The sequence below is a fragment of the Pleurodeles waltl genome, chromosome 8 (genome assembly GCF_031143425.1).
Source record: "Pleurodeles waltl isolate 20211129_DDA chromosome 8, aPleWal1.hap1.20221129, whole genome shotgun sequence".
NCBI classification, from domain to species: Eukaryota; Metazoa; Chordata; class Amphibia; order Caudata; family Salamandridae; genus Pleurodeles; species Pleurodeles waltl.
The window spans coordinates 527,262,206-527,277,978 of NC_090447.1; the positions used below are offsets into that span (position 1 = coordinate 527,262,206).

A 15,773-nucleotide genomic window follows, 5' to 3' on the forward strand; every position below is an offset into this window, starting at 1 on the left:
CAGTGGACGCTGCAGATGAAGATGGCAGGGCAGTGTCCTGGCTAGTGGTAGGGGCTTGGAGGTGGGTGGAAGACTGAGGCTGGCTGTGGTACTGGTGCTGCAGCACCCCTGCAATGGAGGCCATGGTGGCATTGAGCTGTTTCCATTGCTCCATGGTCTCCTGGTGGTGTGCTAACTGCAGCCTCTGATTCAGCTCTAGGGTGTCCAGGATCTAGCCCATTCTGTCCTGGGTATGGTGGTATGCTCCCAGGTCCTCAGATATCACCTCATGGGCTGCAGCATCCATCCTTTGCCCACCCCCTTGGCCACTGATGCCATCCCACTGGCCCTAGCCCCCTGTGTTTGTGTCCCCTGTACAGGTCTGGCAGTCCCACTGGCACTGGCCCCTTCATCATCTTGCCTGTTGGTGGGTGGAGACTCTGGCCTATGTACATGAGGGCACCCAGTCCGTGTCTGGGACACACTGGTGTGGGGTCGTTTGACCAGAACTGATGATGGTGGCTGTGTGGTAGGGGTGTCAGTGGTGTCCTTGGTGGGGCTTCTGGAGGGTGACAATCCAGGACTGTGGAATGGGCCAGGGATTTCCTCTATGTCCAGACATCCCTCTGCACTCTCCTGAATGGGGCATCCGTCTTCAGGTGGAGGGCTGGCACTCCTTGACATCTCCATCTGGGTGGCATGGGTGATGGTGCCTGTTTGTGGGAGAATAGACTTATGGGTGTACTGTACTTTTTCTGCAATTGCTGCACTGCTCTGCACTATTTTATGCTTATATTCCAGTGTAGTGGCATGCAAGGTCCCTTCCTGTACATTTTGGTGCATTTTTTTGTGGGTGCTGTAGCGACACTGGGATTCCATGCAGGGGTAGGTGACTGTGCACGGGGGCTGGATGGAGATTTGTTTGTGGGATTCTGGGCAAGCAGAGTACTTGGATGTGGGTGTTGTGGACTGAGTAGCAGATCGGGTCCTGGTGGTAGTAAGGGGATGGGGTGATACATGCATTACAGCTGCAGTGAAAATGAAGATATTGTAGTTGACTTACCCGAGTCCAGTCCTCCAGTGAGTCCGGTGAGGTCCTCAGGGTGCAGGATACCCAGGACCTTCTCCTCCCAGTCGGTGTATTCAGGGGGAGGTGGTGGGGGATCACCATCATTCTTCTGAACCGCGATGTGCCTGGATGCCATAGACCGAACCTTCCCACGCAGGTTGTTCAATCTCCTCCGGATGTCGTCCCTTGTGAGTGGATAGTTTCCCACTGCGTTGACCTTGTTGACTTTCCTCTGCCATAGCTCCATCTTCCTAGCCACGGGTGTCTGCTGCACCTGTGCCCCGAATAGTTGTGGCTCGACCCTGAGTATTTCGTCCACCATGGTCCTTAGCACCCAGTCAGAGAATCTGGGGTGCCATGGTGTGTTGTGGGTGGTGTGTTGTAGGTGAGTTGGTGACGGTGCTGTTGTGTGGTTGGGAATGTGGTGTGTGATGGTGGGTGTGCAGTGTTTGAGTTTTGGTGGTAGTTATGTGAGTGTGGCTTGTGTGATGTTGAGTTCAGTGTATGCGTGTTGTCAGTATCAGTCATGCTATTGGCATTGCAAAGGATTGTGGGGTGTGTATGTGAGTTTTTTTATAGTGTTGTGGATGTGTGTCAGGTGTGTGGGTTTCGAACTTGCCAATGTGTGCATTTGTTATTTGTGTGTCCCACTGCTGGCCGTGGTGGTCCGTACCGCCAATGGTCGTTCGGCATTCACTGTCCGCCAAGCTGATTTGTGCATCATTATTTGGTGGTTCGAGGATTTCTCTGTATGGCGGTGGTGGGGTGGGGTGTACTGCCTTTCCACCGTCGTTGGCCTTGGCGGAGGGTGGAGGTTGCACGATTTTTGGAGGTTTATCTTCTTGGCATTATTATTCGGCAGTGTGCAGTCCACCGCCACTGGCGGTCTTCTGTTCACCGTCAGCACCTGCTCAAAACTGGATTTTAGTGTTCAACATTGGAGGGCACTAGAATTGCCATAGTACACTCCCCATACACAGGAGGCTCTCAGAGCCCAGGTTATAGTGTGGCTGAAGACTTTTACCATCTTGAAAATGCACCGACACGTAGCATTTTTGGCCACTTAGTAGTAAAGGAAACAGGAACTACTGACAAAGTGGGTTAGGGAGGGGCCCGAACTAACCCCACCAATTAGCTTATGCCAGGCATAACTGTGGCACCTCCAGGCATCCACTTCAGAACAATTTCTGGCCCTTGGCACTTTAACGATGCTTGAATTATGGCATACCCAGACTTCACTGTAGAAGGTCAACGCCAAACGATCTGCTTTTGTATAAGGTTAAACGACGATTGCGAGAACTGAACCTCAAATATGCTTTGCTGTTCCCCGCCAAGCTCCACATAGTTGAGGGAGCTAAGACATATATCTTTGTGACTCCGGAGGAGGCCTGGTTCAATTTGCACACTAGAGACGCTTTTCCGGATCATGGGGCTGGACTTAGACGCTGAGACATGGTTAGTACCAAAACCTCTCAGACACAGACCGTTGGTATTTAAGCTGCCTCAAGACATGATGAAAGCGGAACAACCTCGAGTAGTCACAGAGATTTCACAACATGAGGGTAATTCCTTCACACTGCTAAGTACTACGGATCTACCTGTTTCCAAATCTGAGACTCCGAGCTCTGGACCCTCCCTACCAGATAATAATTGTGGCCCGCAACTTATAGCATGTTTGGCAAATGATATGTGATGCCCTTGCGGCCCCTTAGCTGGAATGATGTATCTGGGTCTGGTTGGTTGCAATGTAGAGCAAGGGTGTGTTCAGGGGTAAGGATAGCGGGATGCGACATTGGGGTAAAGTTTATTCCTGTGGTACTCAGATATTGTGTTGATAAGTTTTTCACTTATTCACTGAACAGCTCTCTTCTTTCCAGGTATTATCACTGTTATATAAATTAATGGGACCCCGGAGGCCCGAGACATTGGTATGGGTTTGGTCTGCGAACAAGGACTTAATGATACCTTTTGCTCTTTGGTCTTCCGACCACTATCAATACCGAATGGACATGATAATTTAGTTCAAATTTACTATATTTATGTTACGTTTTCTATGGGGTTGTGGCATGGCGCAGTTGATGCACAGGCCTGGGTGACAAGAGTTATGTTATATGTTTGTTGCATTGTGAATTGTTCCTTTGTTATTCTGGCTGATAACACGATTGACCACGCGAGGGGGGTTGGTGGAATCCTGGATCTGTGATACCTTAGTTTACAGCTGCTGGTGATCATGACATCGACTTGGAATATACGTGGCAAAGCAACTCCAGCCAGACCACATAAAATATATGTGTACTTATGACGCAGACATGTACATATAGCATGCCTTCAGGAAACTCATTTCACCCACAGCAAATTAAAGGACGCGAAGAGGCAATGGAGTGGGCACCTTTATGGGACTAGTTACTCTGCCTATGCCAAAGGGGTGCTCATTTGGATCGCCCCTAAAGTACCTTTGGTGACCTCGAAGTACTCATTTACCCCAAAGGAACATATGTTGTACCTAAAGAAGACTTAGATGTGCGTCCTTTTTATGTGGTGTCTGTATATGCACCCAATACGGCTCAGGGTGCTTTTTTAGATACCCTCTCTCTGACCATGCTTCTGAACCCCCAAGCACTGGGTTTTTGGAGAGGTGACTTTAATTGTATTCATGATACACACCTTGATAGATCACTGACCCCCTTCTGGGAACTCAGGGCATATTGGCGACCAAACAATTCCAGCAATGGTCCAGCCACTCTGGCTTGATAGATGTCTGGCGCTTGGGACACCCAGGCGAGGCAGAATACTCCTACTATGCACCGGGACACTAGGTGAACACCTGCTTAGATTACTTTTTCTGTAATGCAGAATGTTGGGCCCTTATTCACACTTCCGAATATTTGGGTGGAACTCTCTCCGACCATAATCCCCTGAAGATAAGATTTAACAGGGAGGTGGGGGGGGGAACAACATGAACATACATACCAAAGTGGCATTTCCGATCAGAGGCACTCCAAGATGGCGCCTACAGAGCGACAGTGGCCGCCCACATTACTGATTACTTTGGGGATAGCAGGGTCTAGGAGACTGGAGTGGGATGTTTTGAAGGTTGTCATGAGGGGACACTGAATGCCACAAGCTGGGGTGTGCGGACTGCCCTTACCCGCTCTGTGCTAAACTTAGAGGATTGCATACAGACATTAGAGAAGGAGGCAGTTACATCAACTGAGGCTTGTCCCAATCAAATAAGCATGCGATGTCAATACCGGGAAGAATCACGGAGGCTGCACACTCATGACTATAGGCTTCACATAGCTCAACAACATGCAGAGGGAGATAAACCCGGCCTTACATTTGCGTGGCTGCTGAGCACTGAATCCCCCGCACACTGATTGGTGCTATACGTGATAGGGACGGGCTACTACAAAATACTCAGGAAGCCATAAATTAGGTCTTCACTCAATACTATGAACAGTTATACGGGGCTCAGCTTGGAACAGCCGCTCCAAATATAATTCCACCAAGCTATACACCAAATAGCATGTGGGAAAACATCAGGTACTGATGGGTTTCCTGTGGAATGCTATGCCGCCTATTGGGCCTCACTTGCACCACAATTGCTTGAGGTTTACCAAGAAGCACACCAGCTTGGTACATAGCCTGGCAGCATGCAGGAATATCTGATAAAGGTGCTCTCGAAACCGTGACGAGACCCCTTGGATATAAGCTCATATCGGCCCTTATCAACGCTAAACATTGATTATAGGATTTTGAGTAAATTCCTGGCTACTCCCAATTCTCAAATATCTTGTTCATCTTGATCAATGCGTATTTTTACCACACAGAGCAACACACCACAATATTTGTTGTCTCTGCTATATCTTTCATGCAATATCCATGAGATCAGATATACCAGTAACGGTTTCTTTAGACTTTGAAAAGGCGTTTAAAACGCTTGGTTGGATGTATCTCCTCCAGGTTTTGAAGGCGTTTGGAGTGAATCCTGATTTCTCTCGCTGGCTTAAGCTACTGCACACTGCCCTATGCTCCCGGGTCTGCCCGGGCCATCAGATCTCACACACTTTCAAGGTTCAGCAAGGGAATTGACAGGGCTGCTCCGTCTTACCTATATTTTTCGCGCTCGCCATACAGCCTGTAGCAGCCCACTAACGGCAGAGAGGTCCTTATTGGGGGATCGAGTTTAGATCGAACTGGCATGCCATGTCCTTGTACGCAGATGATGTACTCATTTATTTGCGGGATGATGCAGTCACACGACCTACTCTTTATGATTTAATAGATGATTATGGAACATTATCAGGTCTTCAGGTTAACTGGAGTAAGTCCTGTATTTTTCCACTGCTTCAGATAGACAGGCATCAGCGTGAGGTGTTACGCACGGAACAACCTCTATGGTCTTTTGTCTCTTTTCGATATCTCAGTGTTAACATTTATCACTTAAAAAGTTATCTCATTGACAGCAACCATGGTAGGGCCCTTGTTTCCGTGTGCCATTCTCTGGATTTCTAGACCCGTCTCCCCCTCTCGCCCCTTGGCAGAGCTTTTGTGGCTAAAATGGTAATTCTATAGTGGCTTCTCTACTATTTCACTGCTCTGCTGGGACTTACTGCTAGATGCTTTTTCCGAACCTTGAGAAGCTTGGAATCGTATGATTTGGGGGCCCGCCAGGAAGCAAGTAGCATTTGATATATTATGTCACCGAACTTTAGAGGGGGGCTTACCTATTCCCGACCTAGAATTGTATGTTGTGGCTGCCCAGTTGCAGTGGCCCATGCAATGGCTTGTGGGTGCTGGGGTGGTGGAGGGTGACATGGTTAAAGCAGAATTATGAGATACTAATGTCTTGGACTGGCTGTTTACCTCTGGCCTACCGGCCATGAACCTTGGGAGCCTTACTTGAGTACCCAAGGTGGTCTGGAATCGCTATGTCCAATCCTTGCGTGCACCGGCGCCTTGCGCCCGGCAGCTACTGCTTTAGTGCTTGCTGCCCCTTAAAGCTCTTTTGACGGCTCACAACCCACTCCTGTGGTGAGATGCTGGGCTTGAGCCCTTGAGGGACTTATATAATGAGGGATCTTTGATGTCCTTCCAGGAGCTGAGAGAGACGTATGGGATTGTGGCTGGCCTCTTTTTAACCTATATGGCAATCCAGGCAGTGCTCGGGGAGAACTGGGCCTTGGGTCAATGTGAGCCACAGGTACATCTGGGGCTGCAGTGTTTTTTGACTCATGGGTCGGGCCGGCAGGCAGTTTCAGCCTTATATACAGCACTGCAGGGCAACGGCCGCCGTTATACAGACCGCAGAAGAAAGGAATGGGATGTAGGGCTTAATATTGAATTATCCAACAAACAACGGTCCATGGCATTGGAACGGGTGAAAATGATCTCGCGAAATGCTCGCTTAGAATTCACCAACTTCAACTTCTTACATCAAACTTATCTTACACCACATGGTCTACATAAGATGTTTCTGACGTCCTCACCAAGATGTCCCCGCTGTGGCCTGGGAGGATGCTACTTTCCTGCACATGGTATGGGAGTGCCCACCAATAAAACGTGCCTGGGACAGGTACAAGAGCATACCTCGACCATCATGGATGTGCCCTTGACCTGCGAGCTGCTACAATGTTTATTGGGCATTACAAAACGTTCTAAACGCACAAAGTACTATCTAAGATTTGTAAAGTTAGCTCAAACTTTGTTTAAAAGATTTATAGCTATGGCCTGGAAGGCCTCTCATCCTCCAGCAATAGACAACTGGCTCAAAGTGACGCATAAATGGACCCTTGCAGAGGCAGACGCAATGGCCAGGGACTGCAAGATCCCGGGAGGCACTGTTACCACCAGTATGTGGGACACTTATATCCTCAAATTACTTGCCAAATTACACCCACTCCTGCTGGATCCCGGCAATGTCCAGAGAGCAGAGGGGAAACCTCTCTAATTGATCCTTTTTTTATCTCACACCACGTCAACATATCTGCCCCTTCATGCTGCCTGGGGGGTGTTGGTGGGGTTGTTGAAGGGGGGGATATTAGAGCTTGGGTGCCTCTCACCTTCATCATTATTTTTACAGCAATCATAAGAAGGACAACTAATATTGAGGATACTTGTTTCACCCTCTAGATGCCCCATTGTTAAATTATATGTGGAATTTATATGGAGGCCTCCTAAGGCCAATTGTAGACCGTGGGTAGGAGCCTCCCGCTAATCAGTCAGCCGATTTGTTGTTATGGTTTTAGTTTAAGATTTATGTACCTTTTATCTGTACCAGGATTCAGTTTGAAACATAGTAGATTTGGCTCAAATATTTCTACCATTCATTTGTCATCACCAGTATCAAAGGTTTCTCCTGTGTCAACTCCATTTTGATATATCATTTGGAATATGTGTGATATACAAATTGTGTTTGAAATTATGTTATAGCCCCATATTCAACTGTATTGGTTAAATATGCTTACCACTGTAAAGGCATTTATGGGATGTACATTGACATAAATCTAAAACAAAAGATTTTAAAAAAAACAAGAGGACTACAAAGGTCAGTTGGCTGATCTCCTTTATGGCTCCTGGGAGACCACATCTGCAAGAGGCCTTAACCTGGAAGTACTCAGTTGACCAGTGGCAACTGGATCTGGCCTGGACCCTGCTGACACCCTGTGAGTCTCTAAGTGCCTCCTCTGAGGTCCAGTAGGGATTTATAAGTGTACTCCTGTGGTGCATTGAGGTTTAAAGGACAAAAGTCAGAAGGTAAACTCTTTGACCAGGACAAACCTGTTTGGTGTATCCACCCTGTGCTCCACTGCTGTCAGTGTCAAATTGCACCTATGTCATGGTCCACCGTGACCACTAACTAACATTGGAGTTTTGTGCTTTTGGCACCAGATCTACCTAAAACTTTAAAAATATATATCTCTGCTTTCCCTTATTGAAATGTTGTAATTTTTATGTCATGTTGTTTATTAAATGTTACTCTATGTCAGATATTTATTGTTTTGCATTTTGACTTTATTAGTGTTGTGGTGCTGCAGAAATACTTTAAACATAGAACAAAGGTTATCCTGTCTGCTCTGTAACATACATGTCGGGGTTGTGCTCAGGTAAATTTAGTGACTTTGAGGCTTCCCTCTTGACAAGGACTGTGATTAGACCTTGAGGTGAGTAGTGACACACCCAAATTAATAATCCAAGTTCTTACAGCTGGCAAGTACAAAACTATCAATCACGTCTTCACTGAGACCAGATCCTACACTGACAACAAATTACAGACATCCACACCAGCTAGAATCCTGCACTGCTCTACCCCTGAAGGCAACCTCTTAAGGAGATGACATACTATGCCTACTCCTCTTTAAATCTCTTTATAGGACAGGTCATGACCCTCTTCCTCAACACTGTCAATGACTCCCACAGCCAAAGTACTTTACTGGATTCCCTCAACCTAGGACAAATCCTTCTACTATCCTGGACATAGATGATGTTGCCAACCACCAATCGATCAAATACAGTTCATAAGAGAAATCAATGGAAAAACAGTTTCCACCCAGCCACAAAGATAAACAAGAACAATCTTCTACACACTTGCAGTTCAGCTTCAGACAACTACTCTTTGAGTGTAACGAACCTGCTTGACTGCTCTGTGGCCTGCAACAAAGTCAATCACCAGTCACTGACCAAAACTGTGGAAACCTGCATGAACTTTTCTGACACAGTTGTGCAAACCAAAAAACTATATACATTACCCAGTGGCAACCACCCAATAACTATACCTATATCTTACCATGCGCTGTAAAGGCATGCACAGCAAAGACATGAGTGGTAAATGCATGCGTAGAAAAGACTGTGTGGCAAACAATGTTTCCATGCACAAATGTGTCCAAGTGGATTTTAACTGCCTACTCATTTTAACTCAAACCCTTTAACTTACCTGCAGTCAAAGAAATTTTAAAATGCGTGATTTCAACACACACTTATAAAAGTTCAGAGTGGATTTCTCTGGTACGGGACAAAATAAAGAACATACTTAGGCAAGGGACAGAAAAAAAGAGCAAATGGTTAAATGCGGGTAAAGCTTTCCAAGAAAGTGAAGCATTGTGGAAGAAGTAAAAAAGAGGGATAGATTTTGCAAGTGTAGAAATACCTTTGATGCTCTGAAGCCATCCAAAAGCTGCAGGATTGTAGATGGAGATGCATCAGGCTGTTCACAATCTTCTAGATGTCCATTTTGATTAACATTAGACACCAAAGTACTAGTCTGTGATGTGGCATCACCATTTCCTCTTGCATTACTAGGGTTACTGGATAATGAAAGAAGAACTCCAGTGGTGTCAGATTTGCTGATATTCTTCTGACTGGGGACTTCATTCTCGACATCACTCAGGTTTTCAAACGTTTCCACATAAGGAATGGAGTCATGCTTGATCCGCTGAATGGTGCTTTTAGGTGGGGGATAGTATAATTCCACCAACTTTTTGCAGAAATGATTGAGAGGAAATCCCACCACATTCAGGAAGTCTCCATGCACATATTCAACCAACATTCCACCAAGTGCTTGAATTCCATACCCACCAGCCTTGTCCCTTTGAATACAAAAGAAATGCTGTGAATTAACACAATGGAGAAAGTGAAATGTACAGTCTGAAGGACAGAAGAAAGATTCTGTGGGTTAATATATAACTACAGCACAAAAAACCCTCCAATCAATATTCATTCCTTTTCCATGACGTCCATCATTTGTGTGTATCCACCTTTCTAGTCACTGTATCTGTCTACCATTACTCTTGTGTACTCCAGTCTCCACATCCCATTAATTAACCTGGCCCTGGTCTAGCATGTGTGACCATGATCCCAGCTCCTGCTACTGTGTGTCAATATCCTTGTCCTATGCTCCGATCCTCCTGGTGCCTAAGCTGCACCTCTTCCTACACATTCTGTCCCCTGCAAAACGGTCATTGACAGTGGCCCAAACAAAATCCCAAATATGTAGGGATTGGATGAGCGCAGTTTTTAAACTAGGTGAAAAGTATAGATTTACTCTCCATTCTATACAGGTGTATCCCTGTTCAAATTATTTCGCAAAAGGAAACTTTGCACTTTAACTTGCCCATTTTGGGGAGCTGCTCTCTCCAAAGGGGAGAATAAGATTGACGTGATTGCTTGTGAGCACAAGTAGTTAGATCTACATTTAAAATGAAAAGTCTATTATGATAAGCGTAAATAAGTAAAAGAAATGGTGGCGACATAGTGAGTAAAACAAGGAAAAGTACTCAAATTGTCTAAATTCAACAATCCTCTTAATGTTCATTATTTAGGCCCTCATTATGAACATGGCGGTAAACCCTGTCAACCGCCGTGGTGACGGCAAACAGAAGACCGCCATTGGCGGTGAACAGAAACCCGCCATATAATGTTGCAAAAATCAGAATCCGACAAAAATCTCCCTGCCACCAGTCACCACCAGGACCTTGTCAGCGGACATGCTAAACCTCCCACCCCGCCACAGCTGAGCACACCAACTCCCCGCCCTCCAAATAATGAAGCACAAATCACCGCGGCGGTCAGTGGAAGCCGAATGACCATTGGCAGTACAGCCCGCCACCGGCGGCAAGTGGACCCAACAGTAAGAAATGCATACATTGGCAAGTTTGAAACCCACACACCTGATACACATCCACAACACTATAAAACACTCACAGACACACCCCACAATCCTTTGCAACGAAATTAGGCAAACTAATACAGAGAACCCCAGAAGCAGACACCGAAAGCCACAATACATACACCCAACCACACAAGAGCACCCACACCTAGATCCACACAAGACACCATTCACAACACACACCATGGCACTCCCCAAACACCCACGTTTCACAGAAAGGGAGCTAAGGTCCCTGGTTGACGAGATTTTGAAGGTCGAGCCACAATTATTCGGGGCACAGGTCCAGCACACACCCATCGCCAGGAAGATGGAGCTATGGCAGACAATAGTCAACAAGGTCAATGAAGTGGGACACCATCCACGCAACAGGGACGACATCCGCAAGACATGGAACAACCTGCGTGGGAAGGTCAGCTCCATGGCATCCAGACACCACATTGCAGTCCAGAAGACTGGGGGAGGACCTCCACCAACACCAAATGACTACACTGAGTGGGAGGAAAAGGTACTGGCCATCCTGCACCCTGAGGGACTTACTGGACACACTGAAGGAATGGACTCGGGTAAGTCGTCTACATTTACCCCATATCCATCACACCTGTAATGCATGCACCACCCCTCCCCTGCAACACCCACCAGGTCCACTAACCCACCCAGACCACAATCACTACATCCAGTCCCCCTGCATGCCCACAAACACACTAACAGGCCCACATTCCTCCCCCTGTGCACAGCCACCCACCCCTGCAAGGAATCACAATGGCCTACAGCACCCACAATGCACCTCCACATCCAGACAAAATGCAATGCTAACCTCACAAAAGCACCTTGCATGGCCCCAAAGTGTGAAAACCTGCACTAAACTGCCCAGTCCTGTGAACCCCATCCGATCATGCAATTGTAAAAGACATGTCGATTCCCCCAACAGGCACCACCACCCATGCCACCCTGACAGACAGTACAAGGAGTGTCAGTGCCCCACAGGGAGAAAGAGGCACCTCCCAGGACACTGGGGATGGAACTCTGGACATTGACGATCACCCTGGCCCCTCACACAGTCCTGGACTGTCACCATCCAGCAGCCCCACACAGGATACCACTGACACCCCTACCACCCAGCCAACAACATCAGCCCAGGGCAACCGTCCCCACACCTGTGTATCCAGGCCACAGACTGGTGGAACACATGGACAGAGGCCACAGTCACCCCCTACCAACAGGCAGGAAGACGATGGCCGCAATACAAGTGGTACCGCCAGACCTGTGCACGGGACACAGGCAAAGGGGGCTAGGCCCAGTGGGAGGGCATCAGTGGCCCAGGGGGGAGGCCACAGGATGGATGCTGCAGCCTAGGACATGATCTCTGAGGTCCTGGGAGCATATCACCATATCCAGGACAGATTGGCCCAGATAGTATCCACCCTGGAGATGAGTCAAAGGATGCAGCTAGCACACCACCAAGAGGCCATGGAGCAGTGGAAACTGCACAGTGCCACAATAGCCAGCATAGAAGGGACGCTGCTGCACCTTGTCCCAACACAGCCTGAGGCCCACACAGACCAGGAAGCCCCTACTACAGGCCAGGCTACAGACTGGACAACAACAGCATCAGCAGCAACTGCACATGTTCCACCCTCTCAGGACACACAGGAGACATCCATCTCAACCTGTATAGGCCAACACCAGGCACCCAAACGGACACTCAGGCTCAGATATGGCACTGGAACACCTGCCAAGACCAAGGATCCCTCAAAGAAGTGACTCTGGCAAGAACTGTCCTCCAAGTGTCCCACTGAATCAACGACCAAAGCGTGTGAAAACTACAACAAACTCCTGTAAACATAGATGGACCTACCACTACTGCCAACAAATGCTGCAACCATGTTGCCATATTGAACAACCATCAGTAGCCCACTCCCATCACTGTAATCTGCACAATTTAATCCCTGCACCAAATAAAACACCAGTTCACCTGTTACAATGTCCCCTGTCATTATGCTGAAACAAACTGAAGTATGGATGCAACTGTATGATAACTAATTTATTATTATTTGAGTAGCAGGAAATGCACCACACACATTACATGTTGTTGTGCCTACAGATGTGTTAACTATTATACTATAATGTAAACTGTCCTATGCAGACCTGGTCACAGTGGCAATGAGTATCGACCCAACACCCCCCTAGATGACAAGGCACACTGACAGTATGCTGCACAGACAGCAATCTCATCCAATTGTCCCACAGAGTTACTGGAAGTAGAGTTGGGTCCTGGAATTTACATCTTCCCCCTCCTCATCATCACCAGCACTCTCATCCCTTCTTTGAGAAAGCTGGTCTGGATATACAGCACCCTCCTCCTACAAGAGGGGGATAGAATTTCTCACAGCCACGTTATGCAGCATGCAGCAGGCCACCACTATTCTACACACCTTTTCAGGCCCATAGGCCAGGGAACCTCCAGGGATATGTAGGCAACGAAATCTAGCCTTCAGGAGACCTATTGTGCGCTCTATCACCCTCCTAGTACATCCATGGGCCTCACTGTAATTCCTCTCTGCATCTGTTCCAGGATTCCTCACTGGTATCAGGAGCCAGCGCAAGTTGGGATAGCCAGAATCACCTAGAAAATGGTGCAAAACAGGAATGTCATTGACAACCCTCAAAGGCAGACAACCTGGCTGTCTGCAATGTGGTAATAAGTTTCAGAAACACCTACCTATGATCCATCCTCTTTACTCTTGTAGTTGTTCCATCTTGTGTGGCACACTACTGTTCCTCAGCACAAAGGAATCATGGACTGATCAAGGGAACATGGCATTCACATGTGAGATGTACAGGTCTGCAGTACACACCAATTGAATGTTCATGGAATGAAAGTTCTTCCTGTTTCTGTACACCTGTTCACTGACTCTTGGGGGGATGATAGCTATGTGGGTGCCATCAATGTTACCTATCACATGGGGTATGTTGGCAAAGGCATAGAAGTCCAACTTGATGGCAGGGTGGTGGGGAAACCTCACATAGGACTGCAGGTGTCGTACAAATGCATTCAGGAATCTGGACAGTATAATGCTAAACATTGGCTGTGAAAAACCTGCACCCATGCCCACTGTCACTTGAAATGAGCCTGAGGCCCGGAAATGTAGTGCAGAGAGCACCTGCACTTCAGTAGGGATGGCATGCTGATTCCGATTAGCCGGTCTCAGTGCTGGATCCAGTAATGCACAAAGTTTCATCAATAGTAGCACGAGTGAGTCTGTAATTGATAATGATGTGACGCTCCGCCATGGTCTGCAAATCAACAAGTGGTCTGTACACCGATGGGGCCCTCCCTCGCCACAAGGGTCTGTACCTAGGAGGAGTTGAAAACATGTGAGAGGAACACACATACATCTGCACACATTGTTTCTCATTCAGCACTGCTGGCATGATTGTCGACGACACAAATGCTTAGTGTGTGTGACATTACAGCAACATGACCACAATAATATATCAGGACTGGTTAGGTAATGTACATTGTTTCATGCCTATGGGTGTTTAGGGGACAATAGGGCCTGCATTGTGCTGATGAGGGTTTTACAACTGCATAGTTAAGACCAAAATGTCTGCCCCCTATAATCCAGAAGTGTCGTGGTGGAAGTGACCTCATACCGCTAGCGGTTGACGTAAGGGCGTAAGGCGGTGTTTACCGCTGTGCGCAAATTCATTGGTTAACATGATTGTCAATGGGCATTCTTAGCATATCATGATCGCCGGCTGCAGTGACGGTGCACACCGCTGCGGTGCGTACGGGAACTCGTCACCCCAACTTCACTTGACTCCCTGATCACGTACATGCAGGTACTCCACTGAGTGTACTGCTGTGTCCTGCCTCTGGTCATGGAAATGGCACATGTTGCAGGGGAAAGGGCGCCGGCCTTCACCAACCTAGAATTGGAGAAGCTTGTGGATGGGGTCCTGCCCCTACACTCCAAGCTCTACGGTCGGCCAGAGGTTCAGGTGAGTAGGAGGATTGGGGTGCATGGATGTGTGTAATGGTGGTTGTTGGCTGCATACACGTGTGCACTTGTGACACTATATGGTCCAGGGTTCCTGACATGCTGCGTGTGTGTGTGTGCTGTTAGGCTGTTTTAAATGTCCGTCCCATAGTGGACGTATAGCCTGCTGTATATGATTGGCCATTGTCTGACCTCAGTGTTACTTTTCTGTCTGTCCCTTATAGGTAAGCGCCCACCATAAAAGGGGACTTTGGCATGCCATCGCCAAGGAGGTGCGGACCCTGGGTGTCTACAACCGGCGGAGCACCCACTGCAGGAAGAGGTGGGAGGACCTGCGGCACTGGGGAGGAAGATCTGTGAGGCCCAGCTGGGGAAGTCCTCCCAACGAGGAAGGGGTGCCCGCCGGGCACTCACCCCCCCCCCCCTTATGCAACACATCCTGGCAGTGGCGTACCCGGACCTGGATGGGCACTTGAAGGCTGCACAGCAGTCACAAGGGGGTGAGTACATATACCATATTTTGGCTCCTTGATGGATGTGTGTGTGCGCGTTGGTATGCTGCCTACTGGCAGGGACTCTGACAGATGTCCATCTACATAATGGCCCCCGTGGGGAGTAGAGGTGTAAGGGCCAAGTCTGCAGTACGTCAGGTCCTTAAGTTCATTGGGGAATGGCTGTAGGGCAGGGTTCTGGCCACTAGTGAGGGGCATAGCCATGTGTATAGCGGTAGATGCTGCCTGGTGGAATAATTTCTGGGTGGGCGTATGTGTGAACCACTAATGTACCTCCATTCAGCTATTTACAAGTGTCTCTCCTGTTTTGTCTCCCCATCCCTGTTCTCTTGTATTGTCTGTGTACATCAGCATCATCTGGCGATGGAGCTGAGGCACCGGCGAGTGGGGAGGCAGCGGCCTACGGATCCTCGGAGGCAGAGACGTCCGACGCCAAGGGGACCAGTGGGTTGGAGGGCGAGGGCAGTACCACGGGGAGGAAACTACCACTGGAGGTAGTTACTCCGATACCTCCTCCAATGGGAGCTCCCTGGCGGTGGCGGACCCTA

At 48.1% G+C, this 15,773-nt stretch overlaps 1 protein-coding gene across 2 annotated transcripts in view; it reads right to left on the reverse strand.

Annotated features, from left to right (window-relative positions):
- Positions 1 to 15,773, reverse strand: part of ASMTL (acetylserotonin O-methyltransferase like) — a 291,907-nt gene that overhangs the window by 101,829 nt on the left and 174,305 nt on the right. For both annotated transcript variants that reach the window (XM_069204555.1, XM_069204554.1), the window contains exon 8: positions 9,195 to 9,633. In XM_069204555.1, the coding sequence (XP_069060656.1) occupies positions 9,195 to 9,633 (439 nt within the window). The remainder of the gene's footprint in view (positions 1 to 9,194; positions 9,634 to 15,773) is intronic.